Consider the following 27,458-nt stretch of genomic DNA (forward strand, 5'->3'; position numbering starts at 1 on the left):
GTCCTGCTTTTACAAGGTATATTTTTGAGAGGAAATGATTCAGTAGTTAATTAGACAAGTATCAGATAAACCAACCAGGCTACAGGAGACTTACTATAATGAAGTCTACTCTTTTTGTTCTGTGAACCTTCTGTTATCCTACGCACTATTCATCAAGACCATATGCCAAAGATGTGAAGTTCATACATTGCCTTTGTTAATTCATTGTTGGTGGCACCAAAAAAGTGCAGCCAGGCCATTTTTTCTGTTTAATCATGAATATATCAGGTGTTTGATTGTATAGGACTACACCTTTTTAAGAACTTTAAATGAAAGAAGATTTTTTCTGGCTCAGAGGTATTCAGTTTGCTTCACAGTGATCCATACAGCTGTAATAAAAGGGCTCTCACACAGAAAGGAGGAAGTCTTGCCCTTCTCTATTAATTTTTCAATTTCAGCAGGGGCTGCGTCATGTTTGAAATTGCAATCTCTCTCTTCTCAGAATGCACCTGAGCTGGGATTTGGGCATTCAGGTGTCAAGCACACACACGCACACACATGCACAATTGGAAACAAAGAGTACACAGTGACTGAGATGAGCTGCTTACATATTGAGGGGGAGCTGGACCTTCGGTGGTGTTCCCTGATCTCCAATTATTGCACTTGTCCTGGGACCAGCCACTGTGGCTGTTCCAATCAAAGAGGAATCCTGAAAATACACAAAGAAGAACACACAAAGATTTAAGATGAAGCCCATCGTTTCCTAAATTGCTATGGGGTGAAGGAATAGAAGAATAAACTATATATTTTATGAATTCCTAGGTTTTCTAATTTCATGATATTGTATGAAAAAGGGCATGTTCTGGCCTTAGACATTCCAAAAATACATTTCTAACACAAAGGATTAGCAGAATTTCCCTGTACCTGTCAGAGAAATTCTAATTGTATGTTGTATGCACATCTTAAAAGTTTTACAATATAAAACTCAGCATGTGCATCTCTGCAATAGTACCTTCTATGATAAAAGTAACGTTTCCCCCTCAAAACCTTTTTTAAAAATTGGTACTCTTTTGGTTAATAGTTATGGATCTCTGGAGAAGAAGATACTATTCAATTTCCAAAATACAGTCTCATTTCTCTATACTCTTTTTATCATCAGGAATATTCTTCTTCTTCAAAAAAAGGTGACTATGCAACCCAAAACTTCCTCTGAATGGAGAAAGTAGTTCACTCCACTTTTACCCCAGAAAATAAATCTCCACTCTTATATAGACAAGCTGGACAGATCTTCTCCAGCTATTAATGTGAAAGGCAATTCTAAATGTAATCATTATTTCTCTCAGCCAAATTATGTAGGGCAATCTCTTTTTGAGTCGTCCCACCAAAGCCCTCATTTATCTATGTCAAAAATGAATCCTTGACTGGAAACATCTCCTGAACTAATGCCAAGGCCTGTAGCAACAGATCTTCATTGCAGGCAGGGCAGAGCTGGGCTGATGGGACTTGTAGTGGTTTACTTGAGCAAAAAGTTTTTTTAGTAAGTCTAACCATATGCTGTATGCACTTCCATATGCAGAATGGCTCTACAAAGTAAGAACCAATACCCACAAATTGCAGGTTCAGGCAGAGTGTGTTATACACAGCAAATATTCTGAGCAGTTCACAGGCCTCCATTACAGCTTTTCTGTTTCAAAATTCTATCTAACAAACATCAAATACTGATTTTTGGAACACAAACATAGGGACAATTTTTGCACTTAAAAATTACACTGACTTAAACCAAGACATACATTGCTGCTTAATTACTGGATTTCAAGGTTACCTCATTCCAAAGAAGCCACATAATTATTAGCGTTCTGTCTTGACAGTGCATTGCTGAGCTATATTGCTGTGCTGTGTATGAACACAGTATCATCAGGAAATCGTGCAGCAAAACATGGAAACACTGCACTGTGATCCCATAGCTTTTGGCAAAAAGCAGCAAGACGTCTCATCTCTCACCAACATCTACACTCAATCATGAAATTGTATTGACAAGTACATCTCCTTTTTCTCATTATTTCATCTAACTTTCTGGCTGCTTGCTCAAACAAAGAAGGATCCAGGCAACTCTTGGTCCTTTGTGTAAAAAGCATTCTTTCCAGCTTTGTGACTAAGGTTTATTAATACTGGCTGTCACGTCACTGAGCTAGTATCAACTTACAGAAAAAACACACTAGCCCACAAAAAAATTTAGGGATAGCTGGAAAATGATCCCTCATTTGTTATGTTGAGATGGTTAATGGGGTTAGGGATTGCAGAAGATGTTGGGCTGAGACACCTGGCAGCTGCCTCATCCAAGAGGTAAATAAAAAATCAACTAGTTCAAACTTCTTCATGTTGTTCTACCACTGTATGCCTGCTCTGGACTGGAGAAACTGTATCTAAGAAAACAGAAAATACATCAGTCCCCACCCTTCCTTGCTAGGAAAAAAATTTAGATTTTACCTCATGAAAAAAAAAAAAAAAGACCTGAATGAACAGCCTCAGGGAGCAACTGTAAAGGCAGAGAAGATCACAGAAGGAAAGGATAGAATAGGACATAATGGAATAGAGTTGAATAGAATATTTATATTGAAAGTGACGTGCAACAAGTATCTAATCTAACTGCCTGAGCACTTCAAGGTTGACCAATTAAGAACATTGTCAAAATACCTCTTAAACACTGACAGGTTTGGGGCATCCGCCGCTTTTCTAGGAAGCCTGTTCCAAAGTTTGACCACTCTCTCAGTAAAGAACTGCTTCCTAATGTTCAGTCTGAATGTTTTGTGGGGCATTCCCCACAGGACCATTCCCATGCATCCTGTCAGTGGACACCAGGGAGAAGAGCTCAGCACCTCCCTCTCTGTTTCCCCTCCTCAGGAAGCTGTAGAGAGCAATGAGGTCACCCCTCAGCCTTCTTCTCTCTAAACTAGACAAGCACAGTGTCCTCAGCTGCTCTTCTTAGGACATTCCTTGCAGTCCTTGCAAAAAAGATTTGTTGTCCTCCTCTGGATGCATTCAAGGATCTTCACATCCTTCTTCCATGGTGGGGCCCAGAACTGCATACAGTGCTCCAGGTGAGGCCACACCAACACTGAATTCAGCAGAATAATTTTGGGTGACTCTCAGGTTTTTAGGTTCTTTCTCCGCCCGACCTGAGATTCCAAGGCTGGTGGTTCATGTGGGTCCGAGGGAGTGTTTTTCCCTCCTGACCTCTAAAGGTTTTGAGTCTGACTCTGGGTCTGATTCTGTTCAGCCTAATCTTGCTTCCAGAGGTCATACAGTTTCTTTTTCTCCTGACCTATACAAGGAGTTCCCTGTTCAAACAAGCTGGTCTTCTGCTCTGCTTGCTTGACTCACAGCATGGTGAAGTTGTCTGCTCCTGTGCCTCTGAAAGGGGAATCTTAAAGGCTGATCAGCACACGTGGACTCCGAAGTCCTTAAAAGCAGATTCCCAGGCACTCTGCTAAGTAATGCCCTAGATAGCCTAAAGTTTGCTCTCATGAAGTCCAGGGAAGAAACGCGCCACCTTTTTTTGTCTTTACAGTGAAAATTCTAAGCTCAGCCATTTCGTGTAGCCAAGACAGCCACCTACTGTCACATCCCTCAAGAGTCCTTCTTTGTTCACAAATAGCAAGTCCTGGAGGGCCTCTTTCCTAGTTGGCTCACTAGGTATGGCAAGCAGTTTTCTCCTATAAGCCTCAAGAATTTCCAAGACTTGTCACAGAAGTATGATATTTCCAGTTGATGTCTGGGAAGTTGAAATCTCCCATAAGGACAAGGACTACTGATCCAGAGAGTTCTCCTAATTGCCTATAAAATAACTCACTGGTGCTTGCATCCTGACTGGGCAATCAGTAGTAAACATCCTCTACAATACCTGCTTTGTTTTCCTTTCCCCAGTCTTCACCCAGAGGCTCTTCAGCACATCACCACTAACTCTAAAGGCTTTGCAAACCACTCCTTTATAGTGCCACACCTCTCCCTCACCTGTCCTGCCTACTCCTGAAGCCTCTAGGCCTTGGTGCCAACACTCCAATCTCAGGACTCATTCCACTAGTAGCAATGATATCCAGCTCTGGGAGCTGACCAATGCTTCATCTTTCTTGTAAGACAAATGCTAACCCTTCTTTAGTGACTATGATCCTGCCTCTGTACAACTGCAATAAAGTCAGTTTGCAGAGGTGCAGCTACCCCAGCCTGGAGTGTCCACTGCAGGCACCCTGGGCTGAGCCTGACTGACTCTGCAGTGATGAGTTCCAACCAAGAGAGCAGACCAGCAGTCAAAGCATCATCTATTTGCCTGTTTGCACTGACAATGGGGCCTTCTCTGTCTTCTATATTACTGAAAGCATGACCTCAAGTGCTTTCTATTATGCTTGTACTAACATATAGTGCGAGGGATTAAGAAATCATGTAACTGCCATTCACTGTTACTGGATGACAATTTTGCTTTCTTCCTTTGAATATCCCAAAGATGTCTCCACAGTTCTGTATTTATCTATCTACCTGACATTCAGTTTCTTGCCTATATCTGGTTAGTCCAATATTACTGCATCTGGTGCCAGCTTGGAGCCTACAAACCATTCATTTTTGCCACTTTGTACAGCCTAATGTCCTGTACATCCAAACTCTAAATCAGTGCCTGCTTCCTGATTGTGCTCTGGTTTTTCTTTAGCTGCTCTCCCTACAGGCTTTGACATGACTGTGTACTTTCCAGTCTGTCTATGACCCTGCTTTTCATCATCAGGTTTTAGTCCACAGGACCTGCTGGCCTTCCACACATTGAATTCACCTCCTCTGTTCACATCTTGATGTCTACTGTCACAGAAGTACTCTGCTCTGAAGCTTCATGTGTGTCTCTGTGCTCCTTGCTGTATTCTCCTGGTGGCTGCTTGATTGCTACTATGCCTCTGAATGTTCACCAGCTTTGCATTTAAACTACAGTCTGACACAGTTGGTGAAGGCTTTCTAAGTTGACTCTTTCAAGGTCCTATTGTCTCCTGTATGTATCACTAATTAGCTCATATTATAAAATATAATATTGCTAGATTATTTTGCAAGATAGTATTTGCAATAAGATTTTGAAGAGACTGGTTTTCTCAAAAGAATAATCTTCTATTTCTTTATACTTCTGATTACTTGTGTTGGAAGTTTACCTTTCTACTCTTCACACAATTTTATTTGCATCTCTCCAGTTAGCAGTAATCCTCCTGGAGAACACAGCAGGCCTTTCTCCATCACAGCTGGTAGCAGAACTTAGTTTGTTTTCCTTCTTTATTTAGCCCTGGAGCAAGGTTGTACTTTTGCTACTGTGATCTAAGGAACAAGGTACTAAACATGTCCTCCTTTCCTCTTCATCTGCTCAGGGGAATGGGAATCCAAGACAATGCTCTGATTTTCTTGTTCTCTGCTTTGATACCTTTTAGGAAGTCTGTATGCCACATCCTTGCTTTCTGATGGCATGTCCCTACGTGATCCATCTTCCTTGTGTGGCATGAGACACACAAATAGAGCCATTCACAGACATTACACAGGGAGGGCTCAAACACTGCAGCATTTGTGTCTCAATCCTTCTTCAATCTCTGCTACTCAGCACTGCTAAAGCCTTATGGGTAGGAGATGTCTCTGACAGCCAGGATTTTAAGAGGCACGTAGGCACTTACTGATAAAAACAGGCACGTTGCAGTTTTCTCAGGGTGGCATTAAGTACTTCACTGCCTGATTCCCACAGATTTTATTGCAATTTAAGTAATAGGAGTCATGTCTGAAAATACTATTAGGTGCTCCTTGCTATCCTTATGAGCCTGTAATGCCTTTAAACATTTGGTCATTGGGTGATCTCCTGGGTGCACATCTCTTGATTAGGAGGCCGTTTACTCTAATGGTGGCATGCAGTTTTCTGAACTAGACACTGCCAACTCTGATCTCATTTACTTAGGCCAGTGAACAGCCAAATCCAACTTCTTCATGCTCCCACTTCAATCTGGCGTCCTCCAAGCATCACTTACCAGTGTTTCAGCTCAATAGCACCAGCTCTTTTCCTCTGGACGCTACAGACCCAGGTGCCAGCCAGAAGGGAAAAGCAGCTGCATAAAGCTGTGCTGAAAGCCATCTCCAGATCCTTCTGCACTAATTTCTGCTTCTTTGTGACCACTGGTAGCACAGCAGCACCTGTACTGTGCAAGGCTAAATCTTGAGTAAAACTCCCAGACTATACACACAGGCACGATGGTGCTGCATGACAGGTACTTCACTCTCAGCTCATGCTGTGCCCTCTGTTTTTATCCCCAGCTACTCTGGTGTAGTAGGTGATTAAAAAACTCACGGACTGGAGAGTAATATTAAAGGGACTTTTTGCTTTTTTTCTCTCATAAACACAACAGCTTCCTTATGACCACAACTCCCCCCAAAATATTACTGACAAGCTCAGAGACACCAGGAAATTAAAGGTAACAACTACTCCTCTGGGTTGAAACATCTTCTCAAATTCATTCCCTTTCTCTTTCCACATCCATACCTTTATGGAAGCATAAGAATTACTAGTTTGGACTTCCAGCATAAATTATATTTTTCTTTCCTTTGCAGATTTACTTTAGATTTTCACCAGTGCTTTAAGGCCACATTTGTGGTTTAATTTGAAAAGACATGGTGCCTGTAGAGATTAGTGAAGTGCCTTATAAAAGCAAGGGACTCAGTCTTTGAGTGGAATAGAAGCCAAGAAGACAGTGATAAAACTAGGAACAGAGTACAATGATACTGCAGGTTGCAGTAGCCTTCACTGAAAAATAATTGTTGCTATCAGATGAATGTTCTTATCATCTAGAAAATCACCAACCAGAATTCTCAGTTTTGACTTCAAAGAAAATCTAGCACTCTCTCACCACAGGGCACTTATCACATTCATTAATTCTCAGGAAAAAATTCTTTTAATGTCTTGAATGCATATTTACAGCTTACTTTAAATTTCTCTTTAATATCACTTTAAAATAAGAGAAAAACACCCATTCAACTTGCATAAGTTGACATACCATCCTCTAGAAATATCATAAAAACAGGCTAATGGGCTTTAAGATTCCTGTGACTTGTTTCTCTAATTTGCTGACTCCATAAAATAATGACTGTGGCAATCATTCTGAACCTTAATGTTCCTAGAAATAATGTATTAGTACTTAATGCATTGTAGTGACACCAAGTATTGATGAAAAGTGTTACATGCAAGATCAAGTAGCCTCATCAAATGCTAATTATCGAAGTGGGGGCTGAAATGGACTTATCAGTTCTAGAGGAAGCATTTTTTTTTCCATAACGGTGTGTGTGAAAAACAAACAAATGTGCAGGATAACAGCTGCAGCTGCATAAATAGATGCATAAATACCCAGTTCCTTCCTGCGAAAACTGGAGCTAAATTTATATGATTTACTGAGGGGTTCTTACAACCTGCAAGTATCTGTGGCTGAGGATGAAGGTGAGGCAGAGTATTATGCCAGCTTATTCTAGGACCAGGTTTGTAATAGACCAAAAACTCTAGACCATGTCTTCTCTCAGTAGCTCACAGAGCTATGCAGAGAGCTGGAGAAGTCAAGTAAATTAATTTCCCGAGCTCCCATTTCCCCTATCCTGCAATCTAACGATGCCTGAAAGTTAGAAGAAAAAACACAAATATTTTTGTAATTTTCTTCTGAAGATTCATCTGACATTACAATCCATAAAAGCACTGATTATTCTGACTTGCACCTTCTCAGCTCCCCCAAATGAGGATTGATTAAGCAATATGTGGATGAGCATCATGAAAATTATATTGTATTCAGCCTTGTTTCTCTTAGACTATATTAAGGGTATAGCTCTCCACCACAAGGTTTTAAATAGGTTTGCAGTAAATAGTTTTTTCCAATTCTGGGATCAAAGAACATGAAAAATCAAACACAGAGACACAGGAAGGCTTCAAGTGAAAACTTGACCTGTAGAAGATGTTAATTTAATCCCTCACTCATAATTGTCCTTTTGATAACTGTACAATAAACTCACCAGGATCCTGTGCAATGCCTCCTGGAGGAAGTCCTCCTCCAGGGAGAAGAAAGTGGTAAACAAATAAACAAACCCTCCAAGTAAAACAAAAAGAGGAAAATAAACACTTTAGTAATTTCTGCTCAAATGTCATACATGTACACTTAGCATGTGCTGGATGAACAGGATTTTATGGTATGGGATAAATAGCAAGACAGTGTCTCCCTTGTTCTTGACACTTCCAAACCAGTAATTGACTGGCAGGTACTGTAAAGCCTCAAGATTAGCTGTGTGTAAAAATTATTTCAGTAGCAAAATGTTTTCAGGTTACTACCCTGAGGAGCTTCTGGAAAAAAAAAAAAATGTTTTTCTTTTCCCAGGCAATGGGATTTCATACACAGTTGAATAACCCTTCTAAAGCACATCCTTCTCTTCCTAGTTCCTGTAAAAAATTAGGTTTTGTGTGGTTCTTGCAAAATCTTTCAGAATATATTTGTGATAAGGCATATTATAGAAAAAAGAGAAGACACTGTCTCTAACCTGGTAGTTCCCTAAAGTCAATTTTGCTTTGACCTGGATTCCTGGTATCTTATGTAATCAGTCCATAGACTGAGGCAGCTCATGAGCCTCATTTGCAACAGTTTTGACAAAAAATGTAATATATCACAATATACACAGACCATATTCAGAGACTTATTGGTAGCAAAAAAAAAAAAAAAAAAAAAAAAAAAAAAAAAAAAAAAAAAAAAGCTGCTTACATTCCTGCCTAAAACTTTCTTAGTGAGAAGAAGTTAACTCCTTCCCACCTACAACCATGCCCCCCCTCAACAAGATAAAGCTATTAGAATAGGAAATGTCTGGAATCCATTACAAATAACTATGAATAGAACTGTACAAAGAATAGAAGAAAGAATAGAACTATACAAAGAATAACTATTAATAGAAATGTACAAAGACGAATAATCAGTTTATGTTAGACCTTAGCAAAAGCTCTTGTGCATTTTTTGTGACATATTTCGATCTAAATTACAGAATTACAGGTTGGACCAATATTTCTTCTCTTTTGCCCTTTTGACTGGTGCCACCTCCTGAAATAGCTGCCCTTGGTTTCACCTGTGTCGCTCTTGTATCCAGTCAGTTGTCATTCACAGTCAGCAACAGAGCAGGTTGGATAGAATTTGCACTCCCAGCCAAAGCTGAAAAATACTTGAATTTGACTTATTTTCTCAAAGCTTGTTGTGCACTTGAAAATTCAAGGTTCATTTTTAGTCTCTGGATTTTAGGTATTATCTGTATGCCTCTCATGGTCAGCACATTTAGGTTATCAGCCAAGGCTCAACCAGAGTTCTTCTATTACATTTTCTCAGCTAAAATTCAGCACTTCTAAATAACTGATAAGGACACACTTCCAAATGATTTATATTGCAAGACACTTCAAGGAACCTTTTTCATTTCCAATACTGTCACTCTTTGGGATTGGGAGCATGCAAGACATTGTTCTCAGCTTTTCCTGAACATTTGTCCTCTGGTTAGGAGCTTGTACTAATACTTGCAGCTACAAATTGACTTCTTGTGCATGATGATGAGTTGTTCAAAACACACACAGAAGTTCCTTCTGTGGGGAGGGTCCTTTCTTACTCACTCAGCTGTTACCCTGGTGTGCACAAAGCCATGCTTCATTATTCATGAGACGCTTTTTCCATCAAAATCCAGGGGATTTGGAGCAGTACTGACCCATGACCTTTTCAACTAGCAGGGACGAATAATTCATAAGGGGTGAAAATGGAAGCAAGACAAGCCATCTGAGGCCTAGGCATGATTACTTTCCAGGGAGACCTTCCCAACTCCCCAAGGAGTCTCAGTTACGAGTTGCTCCTCTGCACCCGTAACCTAATTCAGCTTCAGCTCCATCACAGGCCTGCAGCACTACTTACATCTTCCATAAAAATCCATTTTGCCATTATGATAGGATATTCTGCATGATGAACAGACACTATTACCTTTCAGATGGAGATCTTACATTTAATGAGTGATGTTCAGCATGCAGCAGAAAGCATACAAGCAAATTTAGTTGCAGGCAAAATTAGGATTCCAGCATTGCCTCTTTTAAATTAAATGCTTTATATCCTTGCTGTTGTGGAATTCCAGTCACCATTTTATCCAGCTGAGGTGACTTCATGTTGATTCTTCTACCTTTCAAGCATTCCAAAGTTTGTAGTCAGTGAAGATCTTAAGACCATCATTCAAAATACATGTTGGCTTTTGGAAAACAGCTGAGTTGGTTCTGCTTAAAGAACAATGAACACATTATGGAAGGCCAGCAGTCTTTGATTATTAAATTAATGATATGCAGAACTGCTTTCAAAACATGTGATTTCATAGTCTGGTCTGCATGTCAGTGCACAATATGTAGAAATCTGTGCCCTCCTGGAGGCTTATAACAGTCTAGCGACTCATAAAAATAAAAAAACGTGTCAGCTCAGTGTGGAAGTCTGGTTTCAATTCACAAGAATTGACAAAAGCCACAAGAATAAAGCACTACACATGAAATAACTTCTAAGGGGTGGAATATATGCTACATTTACTGAAACATGTAAAATTTGCACCTAAAATTTAAGTTCCTGCAGTAACTTAGGCAATAAGCCCTAGATGTCTGTTTCTTCTCATGTCAGCAGAGAGAAAGCAGGTGCTCCAGATGTAGGTGCCTCAGGTCTACAGGGAAAACTGATGCTTGTTTTGAGGAGATGGTTTTGCTGGGTACCAGCTGGTTGCCTTGAGGTAGGGGACTGGATGCCATTCAAGAACTCCTGTAATTGAATTCTGCTTGTTCAAAGGACAGGCTATAAAAAAACTGTGTTGAACTCTTTCAAAGTGTTGAATTGTCTGTAATCTAAATACCAATCCTGATACGTTCCAGGGAAACTCATACCTACTAAACTGAAAAAAACCTCCTTCATTTGTTTTTATGAAGAGATCTACTAAATAAGCAATGAAAAAGTGCCTGGAAATTTCAAGGATAGGATATAACAACACAATAAACCAAATTTACATTCTAGTTAAAAAAAAAAACCAAAAAGGCATAAATTTGCTAGATACTTAAACTGTAAATTTGTTGTTTCCCTTATAAGAAATAAGCTTTGACTGAATTTGCTGTTGCAAACCAGCAAGGGCCTGACATGGTTACAGAGAGAACCACTCAAGGGCTGTGACAACGACATGCAGGACAGAGAGGTTCCTCTTCAAGTGAGGAAAGAAAAGGTGAGACACCTTCCTGCAGCAGAGCTCACTGGTGAATTTGGCAGCTACATGTACAGCCTTCCTACACTGTGCCCATGCTCTCTGCAATGCCCCTGAGCACTTCTGAAGCAGCAGTAGAATCCGTTTGCAGATTTGTCAGGATGTCAAACCCTGAACAAGACATACAGGGCATTTACCTTAGAAAGCCAAATGCATTTTAGAGCAAAAAGTCTGAAGGCAAGATTCTCACTGCCCTGAATGTCTTGATGTAAGAGCTCATGGGGCCTATTGTTTATGCTATCCTGGCTGGCATTCAGCCATGTGAATTAAAGAAAAGTGCTGAACTGATACTTTGTCTAAGGCTGAAGCATCATTAATTGCTTCAGAGCCATGTCAGGTCTTAGCAGATGGCAGAGAAGAGACTGAATTTCTGACATTTTTAATTAAAATGTAACCCCTATTATTATGGGATTAATAGTTATATAAATATAACTGTGCAATTTGAATGTACCTTTGGTAAGAGCCAAATTCTGTATTTTTTGTAGACCTAACTAAGAAGGCTTAAAAGCAGGTGAATTCATGTTTGTAGCTCTTGAGATTTTATTGCTATTCTTACAAGCATTTTTCTGAACGCTGTTCCTACAGTCAAGACAACATAGTGAAAACTTCAGCCCCACTTTTTTTTCCCCTATAAATCCAGATTAATTGCAAAGTTTTCACAGAAAAATGTTTAAATCCCCTAAATTAGAAAGCAAGGTTCCTAAAAGCAGAGATATGTATTAATATATGTAAATGCCACACTTGGGGTGACAGGGTGAAATGACAGTTTTTGACATAGGGGAAGCCTCTTTTCACTAAGGTTGATCTGAGACACCAAGACTCTTTTTCCTTCCCCTCCTGGATTTTGGTCAAGTTCTGACCAGCCATGATAGAGGCATGTGCTCAGCTGCCTTGCCTGCAAACTGCCTCTGTGCCCTGAGGCAGAACCACACCCCAAACCTGTTCCCACCACAGGCTCCATTACAGCCCAGCCTTAGATGAGCTTTTGGCCATGGTACCCATTATGTCTTCTCATCTGCTGCAAAGGACCCAACCAAGCTTCCTGTGGGCTGGATTTCGATAATCATAACTTGTTGCCGGGAATATCATAACTTGTCCCCTTCTTGTCCTCTACCACTTGTGTGCAAATGACTAAATTGTTTGAGAAATGAGTGGGGTTTCGCATACCAGTTGTTCTGTTAAAATGGGAGAATAATCAAGGCATTTTTTGTTAAATGGTATAACTTTTGTGATTTACTAGCTCAGAATGAGTCTTCAACATGACTCTAACAAAAGAGATTGTGTGTTGTGTTTCTCTTGACTAGCACAGGGACAGAAAAGCCACTGTCTATCAGGTCTCTGTAAAGCCCAAATGCATCACTCTCAGTGACAAAAACCTGAGTGTCATTTACTCGACAAGTTTGGGACCCTCCCTCATGTGTAGTGCTTGTGCTGCTTCACAGATGTCCCAGTACATCTTGGCATCCATGCTGCTTTGTGTGGGGGCCATATCCTCACCTTCACCCTCCTGCTGGGGGCTGAAAGGGAGGGGAAGACCTTACTCCACAGAAACCCTTCCTGGAAAAGCCATGTGGAAGAAAATGAATGCTATTACAGTTGGACTGAGCTGCCTCTCTGGCCCCTACATGTGGATGGGCAGCATGGCAAGGTGAGCAGCGGAGGCAGGAGCAGAGAGTAGTGCTCCAGTGTGGCAGTGTCCCCTCAGTACAGTTTTGTCTGGCCCTGCATCACATGTGGTGTGCCTCCCCCAGTGTCCTTGCAAACCTGTGCTGCAGAGGCCTGGGGCTCATGTCATGGGTCACAGCAGGGCACAGCTATCAGGAGGAACCCCATGGTCTGGTGCACCAAACTGGCCTCACAGGGGAGACCCACCAGCACTATAGATGGACATAAACAGGCATTTCTGCCCAAAGCAGCCCCTACAGTTTGTTGCTTGTCCCTCTCCCCACCATCTACATGCATACCAGCATGGGGAATGGCTGTTACATGGATTGCTTCCTGCTCCGGGCCACGACAGGGTTGGCAAGTGATCCATGTTTGTCCCTGTATGGGGACATGGATGTGAGGGGCCAGAAGGCGTGTCCAGGGAGAGGAAAAGGGAAAGGAATATTTTTTTCAGTGGAGACATGATGTGTGGGAAGACCCTGTCATGCTGAGGTTATCTTGGCACTAACAAGCAGCACAGACTATGAGGAACTGGTCTATAAACCACTTGTGGGTGCTAATCTGCACACACACTGTGTAGATGACTGGGCAGGAAGGCTGAAGCAGAAGAGCTTTGGGACTATTCTCCCTTCTCTTCTACACATTCAAACTGCAAATTGCCAGTTGGATTTCCTTATCCATAGAAACAGCAGGCAATTGCTAAGGGTTTCAGTGTTCCCCTGGTGAGTTTGGCTCCACTTTCTCCAGGGCCCCAGAAACAGCCTCTTGGAAGCTCCTTTTGAGACCTGTGGGGATGTCTGGGAGGATGCTCTTCTGCATCCTCCTTTGAGAGGGGGAAGGATGGAGAGAGCTGCACTCTCAGCATGAGTGATGGTTTAAAAACTCCTTGGGTTTTTCTGAATGGCAGCTACTTGCTGGGTACAACACTTGTCAAAGTACAGCACATTTGCTCATCTTCCAGTGATCTGTACAGAAATAATTATTCCAAAAATCTTTTTTTATCCTGAGTGTGCAAATTTCATATTGACATTGCTACGCTGCAGAGTAACAGATATGTTCAGGGTAATGGGATCAGTCAAAATTACTCCTTTCTACGTCAGAAACTGGTGCAACAGTTACATTACTTCTAACAAATTTTAGGATTATTTTTTGGTTTTTAAAATATTGCAGTATTGTGAGTCCAATTTGGCCTTATCCTCTGGCTTCTCATGCCTGTCCACTGATTAAGGCAAGGATACGAATGGCAGATGCCAAGTACTGTCACACCAGGATGACAGCACCATGTGACTGCTTCATGCGAGGGTGAGCCATTTTGGAAGAGGTGACACGAGGGCGTGCCACCTGCTAAGGATGTCCAAACCTCCCCTGCACCCCACCTTACCTGGGCTGGGGCACTGGAGGAGAGGTGGCTCAGGTCCCCGATCCTGGCAGCTGCCCGTGGGTCGCTGGAGCTGATGAGGACAGGGGCACTGATCTCCATGGAATGCCGGTTGCTGGCAGCCTGGGAGGACTTGTGTGTCATGCTGAGGGCGGTGAAGGAGTGGCGCTTCTTGGCGTTCTTCTTGCCCTCCACCTGGCGCTGGGCCGCTCCGGCAGCCCCCGCGCCGGCCAGCGTGGAGCACGGCGCCAGCCCCACCGCCGCTGCCGCTGCCACCGCCACCGTCTCCGTCGCCAGCGGCATGTCACAGCCGGAGGCGGCAGCCGAGCACGTCTTGTCCATCTCCATGAGCTGCTTGGCAGATTCATTCAGCTGTTTGGGGACAAAAAGAGAAAGACGCAAAAAGGAGTTGTAGAGAGTCATAAGGTTCCCTCCACTGCAGAAAAGGAGACTCAGGAGGATCCTATCTCTCTCTACAACCACCTGAAAGGAGGTTGTAGCATGGTGAGGGTTGGCCTCTTCTCCCAGGTACCAACTGATAGGACAAGATGAAATGGTCTCATGTTGTGCCAGGGGATGTTTAGAATATGATAGTAGGAAAATTCTTTTCATTGAAAGGGCTGTCAAGCACTGGAACAGGCTGCCCAGAAAAGTGGTGGAATCATTGTCCCTGGAGGTATTTCAAAGACTTAAAAGACATGGCACTTCAAGGCCATGGTTTAGGGGTAGGCTTGGCAGTGCTGAATCAACAGTTGGACTGGATGGCCTTAGAGGTCTTTTCCAACCTAAATGATTCTCTGATTCTATGAATTTATTTGATTTATGAGGCCAGGTGAATTATTTCCATCCACTTGTTAATGCCAGGAAGATCAAAAGAGGCAAAGTAAGCATCCAGAAGAGTTAAGCTAGAACCAGGCACCGTAACTTGGTCCACATTAAGCTACAAGATTTAGAAGTAAAGCATTCCCCAAAACAGCTTGTCCCTGGCTGCTGAGTCAAAGCCTGGGGAAGAAGGCAGGAGCCTCTTCATCAATGTTTTGCTATTCTCAGTTCCATCACAGGCCTGTGCTTGACATTTGCCACACATGGTTTTGATGAAGTGTACAGCTTCCAAATCTTCCCAGTTCCATCTCCCTGCCTCCCACCTAACACAGGTTATCCAAATGCAGGTGCAAACTGAAGGCATTTTCCCTAGCTGTAACACCTAAACTTTGGAAGAGCTTGATGACCACTGGAAGACTTGCTCGGGGTTCACCTTGAAAAAGTGGTCTCATCAGTTCTCTTGAAAGATTTAAAACTTGACCTACAGCCCATGAACACTGCACTAGTTGGCTCAGGCCAGCTTTCAGCCCGCTGTTCCTCATCCAATCCGCACTCACAGATATTCTCATGTCTGTGCAGGCCAGAGGCATGCCGGGTGGCACAACCCTGTCACTGAAGGCTCTTAGCTCCCAGCCTTCATAACTCATCCAGGAAAGCTACACTGTACACAGCTGGAGAGATTTTAGGCACACAGGGATGCTACCGTCACTAATGACACATGAAGTGCACTCTGAAGTCAGCAGTGCTTTCTGCACAGCACTCATTGCCAATATATCTTCCCCTTGAGGGGTGTTAACAGCTGATGGAAAATGCCACATTTTGTCAACAGACCTTTATATTAAACTAGGATGTACTGCAATATGTTTGTATTTAATTAATAAAAACAACATATGAAAAAGGGAGCTACAGCTAATGCACACGTGCTTTTGCATACACTGCTATTCTGAGACCCACATAAACCAGAGGTGTATGTAATATTATTCTGGACCAAAACTAGGCCATTTTTTCCTGTAACTACTTTTAGTAGTTATAGAAATTCATGCTGCCATGAATTATGGCAGCATCCAAGAAACAGTTGAGGACAAGATCTTCCAAGGCTCTATTAAAAAAAAATAGTAATAATTTCTGCTCCAGGCCAAGCCAATTTTGAAAACTGAAACAACTGAAAATAAAAGGGAAAGAGAGGGAAGGGAGAGATAACAACAGAAACATGCAGTTAAACAAATGTGCAATTGTGTAGCTTTTATAACTCCCAACCACTGTCACCATGCTGTAAATGAAAGAATAGATGTTAGCCTTGGGCCTGTCCTCCTGAGTTTGAAAGCACTTCTGACTCCATGAGGACTCATTCAGTGTAACAGGCAAAAACCACACTAATATCTAGAAAGTAAACCTTAACTTGCAGGAACCTTCTTTCTGTGACAGCTTCCACTAAGTCAACCAAGAGCGTCCAATTAATGATGCTCCACTACTTTCAGAGCTGCTGGGAGTCCTGCAACCATTCAATTAGCAAGTCATTTTCCCAGCTGCACTCTCCAACTTGAGACCATGCTTACAGCCAGCATAGTGCACTGCACCTGCCAATTTTTGCCGATAACAGCTGATCCTATTTCAGATTCTTAAGAAATGTCCATCATTTCCCACTTCATCATGCTCTAAATTGGTACAACCTAATATTTGCCAGCAGGCTCCAAGTTGCAAGGAAACCAGATGGCTCCCCTCCCTTAAGTAGGTGTTACAGCTCCTCTTACCCCATTGATGAAGATAGTCTAGCTGAATTACTTGAAAAATTAAGGAGAAAAGGATAAAGCCATTAAATATGTATGACTCTTTGACAGCAGAGGGTGAGGAAATTTTTGCTAATCAACAGCAAGAAGAAGAAGAAGGAGAAGAAGAAGGAGAAGAAGGAGAAGAAGGAGAAGAAGAGTATATTTTAACTCTTTGAGACAGGAAAAAAATAGAGTTTAAAAAAATCTAGAACTTCTGATTTTACAACGTGCTACATGTGGACAATGAAGTGCTCCAGCTCTTGATATCAAGCTCTGAATCTCTTGTAAGAATTAGATTATAAATCCCACTGTCTGGAATCCAATTTAACACTGAAGCTGTTCTTTTTAAAACAACAAAATCCCTTACTTTTTGTTCAAAGCAGCACCTAGTTGAAATGTCAATAAGAGAGCAAGCATCTTAACAAGAAGTGATAAAAAATAGCCATGTACTGATATGAACAAAAGTAAATCTCAATATCAGTGGAAGATTAAAGACAGAAAGATTTCTCCCCAAACAGTCAAGCTAATGAACTTTTGAGAATGTCAGAGGCTTCCTGAAATACTGGGAAAAAATCGTTTTGGTCTGCCAAGATAAAAAATGCTTTATAGCCTTACAACTTTATTTTTTGTAGAGAACTGTTTTTAAACAGCTTTGCCCACAGATGCTGGAAAATACTTCCCAAATAGGCTATGAATACCAGAGAAAAGTCTGCTTACCACTTTGTAAAAGCAAACAGTTCTTCCTCTTCACAAAAAAACTTTTAGAAACTTTTTTTTAAACATAAACATGATTGCAAATTTCTTATTTTAAACTCTGAATATGTAAACAAGCATTGCTTTCTGGTGTCTGTCATCTGATCTTAAGGCAGATTTGCTTCCAGATGAGGAGCTTAATGGAAAGTTCTGACCCACAGTCAGTGTCAGGAATTTGACATTTCTGGAAGCCTGTAGCTCTTATGACAATCTCTAATATCAGAACTCAGCTTTCTCACTCAGTTTTGATCTCTTCTGTAGAAGGATCCTATATTTGAATTTCTGGTCCTGCTAAGCCCAAAGTGACTTGAGACTTATGCCCTTGAGACTGCAGGGAGACCGATTTTACCCCACATCCATTCTTTATAAAGGGGATGTCCTAGAAAAGTTGACATAGGATTTAGAGGGATAAGGCTTGGATTCGGATGCCAAACCAGTCAAACATTCCCAGCAGCCCTGCAATCCTGTCTTAGAAATGCAAAATCTTGCAACAGCAAGCCTTATATTATTTGAGGGACTTTATCATGCAAGAGATGTGATGAGACAGTGCAGTAAAACTGTTCAAAGGGTCTCAGTGACTTGGCTGTGAGTCCTGCATGCTGAGGTAAGGATGCACCAGTCTCGGTTCTTGGAGCTACTGTGCCTGTTTCTCAGGAAGACCTTTCCCAGCTGTGAGTAATTGTACTGGAGACAGCTCTAGCTCATTTGGTTTTGGGAGTGAAAAAGGGTGGGAGTGGAATACCTGGAGTACCTCTGTGCACAGAACCTCGTTCACCTCCAAACAACCTTTTCCTACAATGGCAGCAGTAATCATAATAAGTGCTGTTCATTAAAAATTTAGTGGCCTTGATCAGGAAGCCATACTCTCCACCCTGCCACAATGCAAGCTGTCATGACTTTAGTGTCCAGACAGACAGACAGCCCATGTGATATGAAGTAATGGAGAGGTTTTTTTCCTTCTTCTGGCTTTTCAATATGACTGTCTTAGATACCCTACTTGTAACTTTACTGCACTTAATGACAAACATTAAGCTACATCACTCAGGACTTCTCCACTGCCAAAATTATTTTTTATTAGTCTCTACATAAATCTCTTTTTTTTCCTACAGAATGTATCATGGTGAGTCTCTGTTACATGTGCTTGCATGCACAGATATACACACACACTTCTAACTTCTAATACATGTGGGTTTAAAAGGGACCACCTGTAAATGGCTTCAACATATTTCTCTTTTAAGGATGAGCAGATAGATGAGAGAAACTGTCATCTACACTGATAGGCCTATGTGGAACCAAATATGTTCTTTATATCCTGATATGACTTAATGAACTATGGTTTCAGTGGGCATCATTATGCACCTACTTATATATCACAGGTGGAATGAAGAGTAAGGAAAATCTACTTCTTGTCCAGTGTGGGTGACAATTAACTCTAGGTTTACTTCAAATAGCAAATTATTACTTTGGAATTCATTGTTGTTATTAGTACGGAACAAGAGAGAAACATGTGAGATTTAGGTCAGATTTAAATAATTAATCCTTACTACACCTCCCTTGACAAATATTCCAGTGCATTTATTAATCCATGTTAGTGGCAAAATTATTCTATCCCAGTTCAGATTTCCAAGGGACACTCTGATACACCATGGTCACAACAGCAGCTCCTGGGTTGTGGTGTTTCACTGATAGTGCTGTCTTCTGTGAGAAGGACAATTCTACTATTGAATCCTCATACTTTCTAGTCATTTAGGTCTGGGTAAGGGATTAATTTCTGATTGACATCTGCCCTATCAAAGAGAGGACCTCATTGTGTAGCTTACAAATATGCTTCAGCATGTACATGACACTGTGCAGACCAAAGTGTTACTAATGTGTGACTAAAATGTCATTCTTTTCTAAATAAGAAAAGACTGCTTAAATTCTCAGTTTTACACATGTGATTCAGTATTTTGATAAATTGAAGCCAATTTGGACCAGTAAGTATTACTTTATTAAGACTTCCATTTGATACAAAATCCTTTTTTTCTGTCTTTATGGAAACTATTAGCTAAAGAATGATGCTGTTCAAATACAGGTATAAGATCAGAACATAAAGATCAGAACATAAAGAAAAGAAATACAGGTATAAGACTCAAACTGGTTTTAAAAGCAAAAAGTTACAAATACCCTTAAAACTCTACATACCTAATACAAAAAAAACAAATTGGAAAGAAAAAATATCATGCTCAAGTTTTTGGAAAGGAACTACTGAGCAGAGCAGAAAACAAAATTAAAATTATTAATAAAACATCTTCACAATGTCCCCCTGAAAGACTGAAAATATTTTCACCTAGGGACTGCTGATTTTTATACTTTACAGTTCATAAATATTGAGAAGATCATGCACATCCCTATTTTATGCCTTGAGGAGACTTTGACAACTTGCGGTTCCATATCTGATTTTGTGATTAAAATAAACAGTCTGAATTTATTACTGCATTTTCATTTCAGAGTAGGTACTTTTAGGAAATATTAACTTCGTATGCCCTCATTAAACTAGTTTGTTAGTATTATAATTTATGTTCTGAAGCACAGTGAGATTATTAAGTAACTAAGGGCATAACTATACGAGATTCTTCTGTCTCTGCTGAGTTCCTGAGAGGACTGCATCTGTAAAAGCATTTTGAGATCCAAAAAGGAGTCTTTCAGAAAGCTAAAACAGCTTTTCCTTACTATTATCCCTACTGGCAAATGCAGGATACAATCTTTCTTCTGCTGTAGCCAAGTAACAAAAGAGCCTTTGACTCAAATGGACATTAGGAGGAAGTATATAATACTTTCTTTACCTAATATTTTACATGTTCTTTGGTAGGTTAGTATAGAGGACACACAGCAATTCCAAGAGCTTACTAGTGGGATATTAGCAGAAAAATTTGTACCAAAGGCTCCTCGACCAAGTCGTATTGAATGTATCTATAATTTTAATCTTTTATATGTTTTGTTAATTTGGATTTAAAAGTGTTTAGAGAAAGGCTCCAAAGTTTTCCATGGAAAATTTAAATTCATTCAGAATAACCTATAAAATCTGATCTCAATTACTCATTTAGGCACCATCTTATGAAGAGTAATTATTAAGGCACAATTTAAGAGAAAATATTATAGCTAAACCAAAGCGCTATTTAATGGTTTTGTGTTAATCTCTAACAATCCACTACTGCCTTTTCTAATTTATTGCCAGGGAGGAACAAGCAAATGTGGAACAGATTTTCTGCAAGTAGTTTATCCATCATGGAAGATAGATTTGTGAAACTCACACTGTGATTGAGAGCAGAGTTATTCCATGCACCCAGAAAATATAAGAAGCACAGTACATGCGCTTGCTTGAACAGATTCAAACTAAATGATAGTTGCAGAAATACTTTCCTAGGACACATCTCAAACTTCAAGTGTTCTGTTTCTCCAGTCATAGGTTAAGGCATACATCTCATTCTCTTTTCCAAAAGCCTGCTAAATATGTCAGCATGTTCTCAAGGAACGAAGTCCCTAAAACCCTACAGCAGATAGCCTTCCTAACCGGGGTCATCCACATACACAACAATGTATAGTCCGGAAAAAGCAAGCCAATAATTTTTTGTTTACAGCATGGGTCTTTGAAAGGCAGCAGTACTTAGCAATCTATTTGCCTGTAATACAAGATCTTTCTCATTTAGCAGCAATGTCACTTCTAACGCACTGAGGAGCTGAAGGAATGTAGCATATTAGAACAGCATGTGCTTGGACGAGCGTGTCATCATGATCTTGCAGAATGAAAATAAATGATGCGTGCAGCAGAAGTAAACACTAAGCCCTGGGTGGTGAACTGGGAATTTTTTTTCTTTCCCCTTTTTTCCAAATAGTTTTAAGAAGGAAAATGGTTTGCAGTGGTGGAGAACAAATTTGGTGTATCCCAGAGAAATGTGAAGTCTACTGCAAAGTCTGTTCACGAGTTAAACACAGCAAGAAATGTTATGGAAACTAATGTCAAATGAACTGAGAAGAAAGAAAGTAAAACTAAATGCAATATCATTAAAAATAGATGAACTCACCAAAAAGAAGTATGCTTTCTAGATTGCCCTCCACTTCCTAAAACAATGCTAGCTATTTAGCCTTCAGCTCCAAGTATGAGGACTCTCTTGCTCTGATCTGTCATCTCTGAATCTCTGATCTGCTGTGTGTCTTCGATATGCCTAAGGATTTCCTTTTTCTTTCTATCTGTCCCCTACGGACACCCTTTCCCATAATGAGACACTCATGACTGCACCAAAGCTCCTTTGAAAGCAAGAAATGTAACCAAATACAGCTTTACTCAACATCAGAAAGAGTGGGAGAATACAGCCTATTTTTACTTATAAATTATTCAGAAAGCTAAATAAAAAGTGAAGTCATGAATTCATGGGCTTGATCCTAATTCCTTTGAAGTCAGTGGCAAAACTCCAGCTGCCTTCAACAGTGGAAGGACTGGTGCCCATCTGGCACCAATTTCAGTACCAGAAGAGTCCCTGTTGAAGCTTGTGTAGATTTTACTGACAAACTATTTTTTCATCAAAACATGAAACTCATTGGAACTTAAGTACTTCCCAGGAACTTTCTTGTTTTGACAAGATGTCCATCAGGAAATTGTTTCGCAGATGATGTTTCTCAGCTAAGACAAGAAATTACCAAAGCCACAGTGTTTTAGGAGTTCAGTGGGCTACTTGGACCCTTGGCTGAAAGTCCCTGTGTGGAGGAATAGCCATGAACCTGAAACAACACTAACACTTTCCGAATAGAAAGGCACTTTCTGGCTATGCTGAGCATCTTTCACTCTTGTTCTTGTAAACTGGAAAACTCCTGTGACTCCCCTCCTGAGTCCAGCTGTCCACCTGCACCACGAGGGTAGAGGTTGGTGCTAGCAGAAATGTGAGCAGCCTTATGCTGGGCAGCAACCTTGGCTGGGAACCTGGATTAATCAGGAAGCTTTCAGAAGCAGTTCACACGATGTCCTCATGCCTCACAGAAACCTGGCAGCTGTTTGAGCCCTGTATCTTTACAACAAGTTTTTGCAAGGATGGGAAACCTTCTGAAGCACTGAAACAGCTTTGTGCTGAATCTAGAAAACCCTTCACTTGTGAAAACTTTCACTGTGAGCCAGCTGTACCTAAAAACTTCAGCACAGGCTAGGAAAGATTGTTTAGATCCTGGAGCAGAGCTGTATGGATCACATATAAACTCTACACAATATCTTTAAAAAGAGCCAAGTTTTGTGTTTTCAGAGTTTTCAGGCAACTTTCTCCTTCCTTCCTTCCTTCCTTCCTTCCTTCCTTCCTTCCTTCCTTCCTTCCTTCCTTCCTTCCTTCCTTCCTTCCTTCCTTCCTTCCTTCCTTCCTTCCTTCCTTCCTTCCTTCCTTCCTTCCTTCCTTCCTTCCTTCCTTCCTGTTTCACAAGGCTCCTGGTGCTATTGCTTCCTCAAGTGATCAACAATACCCATAAAATGATTAATTAACTGAAAACTGACAGGTTAAATACCACCAACTAAGGAAGTTAAATATCACCAACTAAGGGTAGAGGATGTCATACATCAAGCCTGGGAGTCTTAAATGGCTTCCAAATTATGGTGTGTGACTCTGAGTAATTATAATTGGGATTGTGAACCAGGAACATCATGGTCATGTTGCAGAGACCCTTCTCTTCCCAATAGCTGCACTGTGCACATATGCTACCAGATATGACATTGTGCCCTTTTGCTCATACTCTCAGATTTGTTCCTGGAAATACAGTTCTTGAGAATGCTGGTTTTGGAATGATCAGGTTTCTGTGAAAGAAGCAAAAATACCACATCATTTTTTTAAGGAAAACGCTTCCAGCTTAATGAGACCAAAGATAAGGATGAAAGAAAAACATATATTTGCTGAAGTCTTTTATAAATTTTATAAGAGAAGTGTTCTGGTGGGTAATGACAAAAATACCTACACCATCACCTCACACCATCAATGTTACCTGCAGAAGGCATGAAGTTGGATAAATCTTTGGAGCTCTTGGAAGCTCTTAGAATTGCAGCACAAGGAGCATATGTGAAAGCCAAAGTAATTTTTCAAGTAATGCAAGGCTTTGCCTACACTAAGCAAGCACGGAGTCTTTGTTGCAGTGATTTACAACTTTGTGTAGAATAAGAAATCTTGTGCAATTGGGGAAAATTAAGTTTTATGTGCTGCAACTGAAGATTACCTGTGGGGAATCGCATACAAATAAACACACTCTATCTCTGATAAAGCAGAAATGAAGAATGAAAGCAAATGCCAAGAAAATGTTTTGGTTGAATTGTTTGTAAAAGGAACCAAGGTATACACAATTCAAGCAGATATTAGCACTAAAGGGTTGTGATAAACAGTCTTTGCCCTGTGTGTACTATATTTAGAGACATTTTTTACTACATAGTGTTCTGGCTTCTACTTCCCAAATACAAGACAGAAAAGGATTGCTGGATGTGGTACAGAGCATTTCCAGTAGTGTGATGTCCCATGGGGCTGTGTAGTTAGATTCTGTGTGCATGGAGCTCCTGCTACCACTGGCTATAAAGAAGGCTTGCTGGTTGTGGTAGAGGGTTCCTGCACCAGCTCCAGGGTCACACTACATGTTTCTCTGGAAGCAGCCAACACCAATGGATGTCAGCTATCTGTCACAAAACTGCTGTGTCTTTGGAGAGATGCATCTAGCCTTTAGGTTTATTATTTGCCAGTTGGGGTAAAAGTATGAGTCAGGACATATTGTGCTGCTGTTTCACCAAAGCATCAGATGACTCCCTAGAAGGAGAGCTCTTAGATGTTTCTCTGAAATGAGAGATGTGTGTTTGAAATGGGCAGCTGCACCATGATACATGAATCATTTGTGTGACAAGGAGACTGTTCTTCTTAACTACGCACACAGATGAAAAAAAATAAATTGTGCTGAGAGAGACATGACTTGACAGCCTGAATTTGTGTCTACTCTGTTATTACAGCGCAAACTCGGCTTTGAATTGCCTGCACATTTAAAGCACCTTCTTCCTGCATAGATTTGCTGGTACAGTAGCTTGGATCTTTTTTCTCAGTGGGAGCATTAATTTGCATCTTTTTTTTTTTTGCTCTATGCAGTGACCAGTTATTTTGAAACAGTTTTTACATAACCCTGTCTTAGCCTGGAGACCTCTATACTTCTGTCATATTGCTAAAAGGCAGACAAAGGGCTGGGATGGCATTATGGGACAGGGGCTGTGGCACATGGCATATTGCATGCTGCACAGCAGGCACATCTCAGTTTTTTTTGAAGCCTGACCAGTAACTGAAAGCCAGTCTGAAAGATATGAAAATGAGTTTTCTGTGCTATATGATGATGCAACTGAGTTCACAACCCTCTCCCCTCACCTTGTGGAAGAAAAATCTGACAAGAGTGAATTGTGATAAACTCCCTAAACTCTGCAAATTCTTGACTGGAAATGGCAGCACTCAACCTCACAGTCATGGCATGACTCACTGTCTCTCACCTCAAAGAACCATTTATAGACCTCTTTGGAGAATCCAAGATGTTAAAATATGATTGGGGGCAAGATTGGGTTCAGAGTGAGTGGTCTCTTCATTGACTTGCCAACAGCTGCAGTCAAAAGTACATTGAACTCTCTGGCTATCAAACTAGAAATATTACTCTGGCTAACTAGAAGTGTTACTTGTTCAACTTTCTGAGTTTAATTTCTGGTTCAGGGTAAAGGACACATACCCACCACAGTGGAATCATGCAGTGAGCCCTTGGAATCATGCAGCAGCTAGAGTCCTTGTCTCTGGTCACTCATCTGGAGCTGCATCAATGTTCTGGTTTCTGTCCTGCTCTGTCACAGGTGTCACTGCTAGATAAGAGGTGTGTCACTTCTTCAGCCCCAATGAGTTTGCAGGAGATTGTTTAGGACGCTCAGGCACATGTGTCACATTACTGCAATAAAGTATGATGATTGCCAGCATTAGCCACTTTTATGACATCCATCTGCAAATGCTGTTTATGCTAGTATGCTACAAGTGGAAGGAATTTGGAAAACCACTGCTCTAGGCCATGCTGTTTGAGCTCTGAGATGGCAAAAGGAATGGGCTAGTAAAAAATCTGCACAGTAGGAAATCTTTCTGAAACTGCAGAACACTGGGGGTTTCTTCCCTGTTTGTGGAATTACTCAAGCTCAAATATTTTTCTAATGCATTCCTTTCTGAAAACAGAGTGACCTGCATTGCACCTACATTCTGTAGGCAGAGAGACAAGTTGTCCCAAGGAAACTGAAATTTTGCAGACTGTGACCACACCATGTGATGCAGTCACATAGAGGTATTTATTCATCGTTTTATTAGTTTTGCCATTAAATGCTGAAAAGCTCCCAGCACACATCAGAATTCCATTGTGAGAAGCATTATGTAAACACAGAGCAACAAGACAGCCCTTGGCCCAAACAAAGTACAATTTAGGATGGGGACAAGAGACAATGTATAGTCATAGACAAAATATACAGTGCAACAATCTTATCAGCAAGATGGACAGAGGACTTTGCACAGCATACATCTTCTCTAGCCATCACAGCCAAGAACAATTTTAGAGATGAATCTGGAGGAGCAATGCTGATGCAGATGTTTGAAGCATTCATCACAACAGTGAAGAACAGAGCACTATGGAAGAAAATTAGGATTAAAAAAAACTGACAAAGTGATTGTCATAACTGGCATTCAGTAATAAATAAAAGACAATAGGCAGAGAGAATAATGAGTAAGCAAAGGCTTGCAAGTAAGGGCAAGTTGTATGGGCTCTAGAGGACAGAAAAAGGCTCCACAGAGAAAGAAGGGAGTAGCAGCAGATGATCACATCAGATTGTCAAGAACGAGGCATGTCTGCATTTGCTAAGGACACAAAAAGGATGTAGCCATAATCAGGGTGTGACCTGATGAGAGTTTGATCTTTGCAAATGCTCAGTAATCAGGTTGGACGAAGACTAGTAGAACTGCCAGCCAAATGAATGAATGAAACCACTCATGAGGATGTGATTTCCACTGCAATGTCTTTATTACTTGCCATGAAAGTTCATTGCTCCCTCTTTAACCAGTGGCCAAAGAGAAAGTAACACACTTAACTGTGCACTGTGTATTGCACTGAAAACTCAGGTATGTGCTTAGTGAGAGTTCCTTCGTGCAAAGGCAGACCTGTGTGTCACTGGAATGGTGTGGAGCTGCTTTAATTTAATTTTAAACTCAGCCCTCAGGAGTGGTTTGTGCCTTCAAGGACCTCCATATGACAGAACCGTGTGCTTGAGACAGAGTCTAACCCTAAGCAGTAACCAGTCAGGGTTAAATCGTGACAGCCTCCCACGTGATGGAGGGCAGAGAAGCTCAGTGCCAAGAACTACCAGATCTCATCTGTCCTGGGAGGTTTCCAGGAATTCAGCATTAATCATCTCTACAGCTCTTCTTCACTCACATAGTTCATATATTGAGGGATAGTAAAACCTTGCATCCACCAAATCAATATAACCACACACATCTCTTTCCTGAGCAATGCACCTGTAAAAGTGAAACGCTTTGGCTGGGAACAGGCAAGTCTAAACTCTAGACTGGAGCAAGGAGGGAAGATGCTGAGGAAACTATTTCTCAAAGATTAGAGTTATAGTCCTTCCTCCTGGGCTAGGAAAAAAAAAAAGGATGCAAGAGGAACTCATGATTGTAAATTCCTTGCTATGTTGTTGAAGCTGAAGAAGATCAGAGAAAAGGTAT

General features: G+C 41.0%; 1 protein-coding gene across 1 annotated transcript in view; it reads right to left on the reverse strand.

Annotated features, from left to right (window-relative positions):
• Positions 1-27,458, reverse strand: part of SH3RF3 (SH3 domain containing ring finger 3) — a 244,886-nt gene that overhangs the window by 47,217 nt on the left and 170,211 nt on the right. Inside the window, exons 4-5 of the mRNA XM_083855859.1 lie at positions 14,351-14,719; positions 588-688 (exon numbers count right to left, since the gene is read on the reverse strand). Of these exons, the coding sequence (XP_083711985.1) occupies positions 588-688; positions 14,351-14,719 (470 nt within the window). The remainder of the gene's footprint in view (positions 1-587; positions 689-14,350; positions 14,720-27,458) is intronic.

The sequence above is a fragment of the Zosterops lateralis genome (genome assembly GCF_965231275.1).
Source record: "Zosterops lateralis genome assembly, chromosome: 2".
In the NCBI taxonomy this organism is placed as follows: Eukaryota; Metazoa; Chordata; class Aves; order Passeriformes; family Zosteropidae; genus Zosterops; species Zosterops lateralis.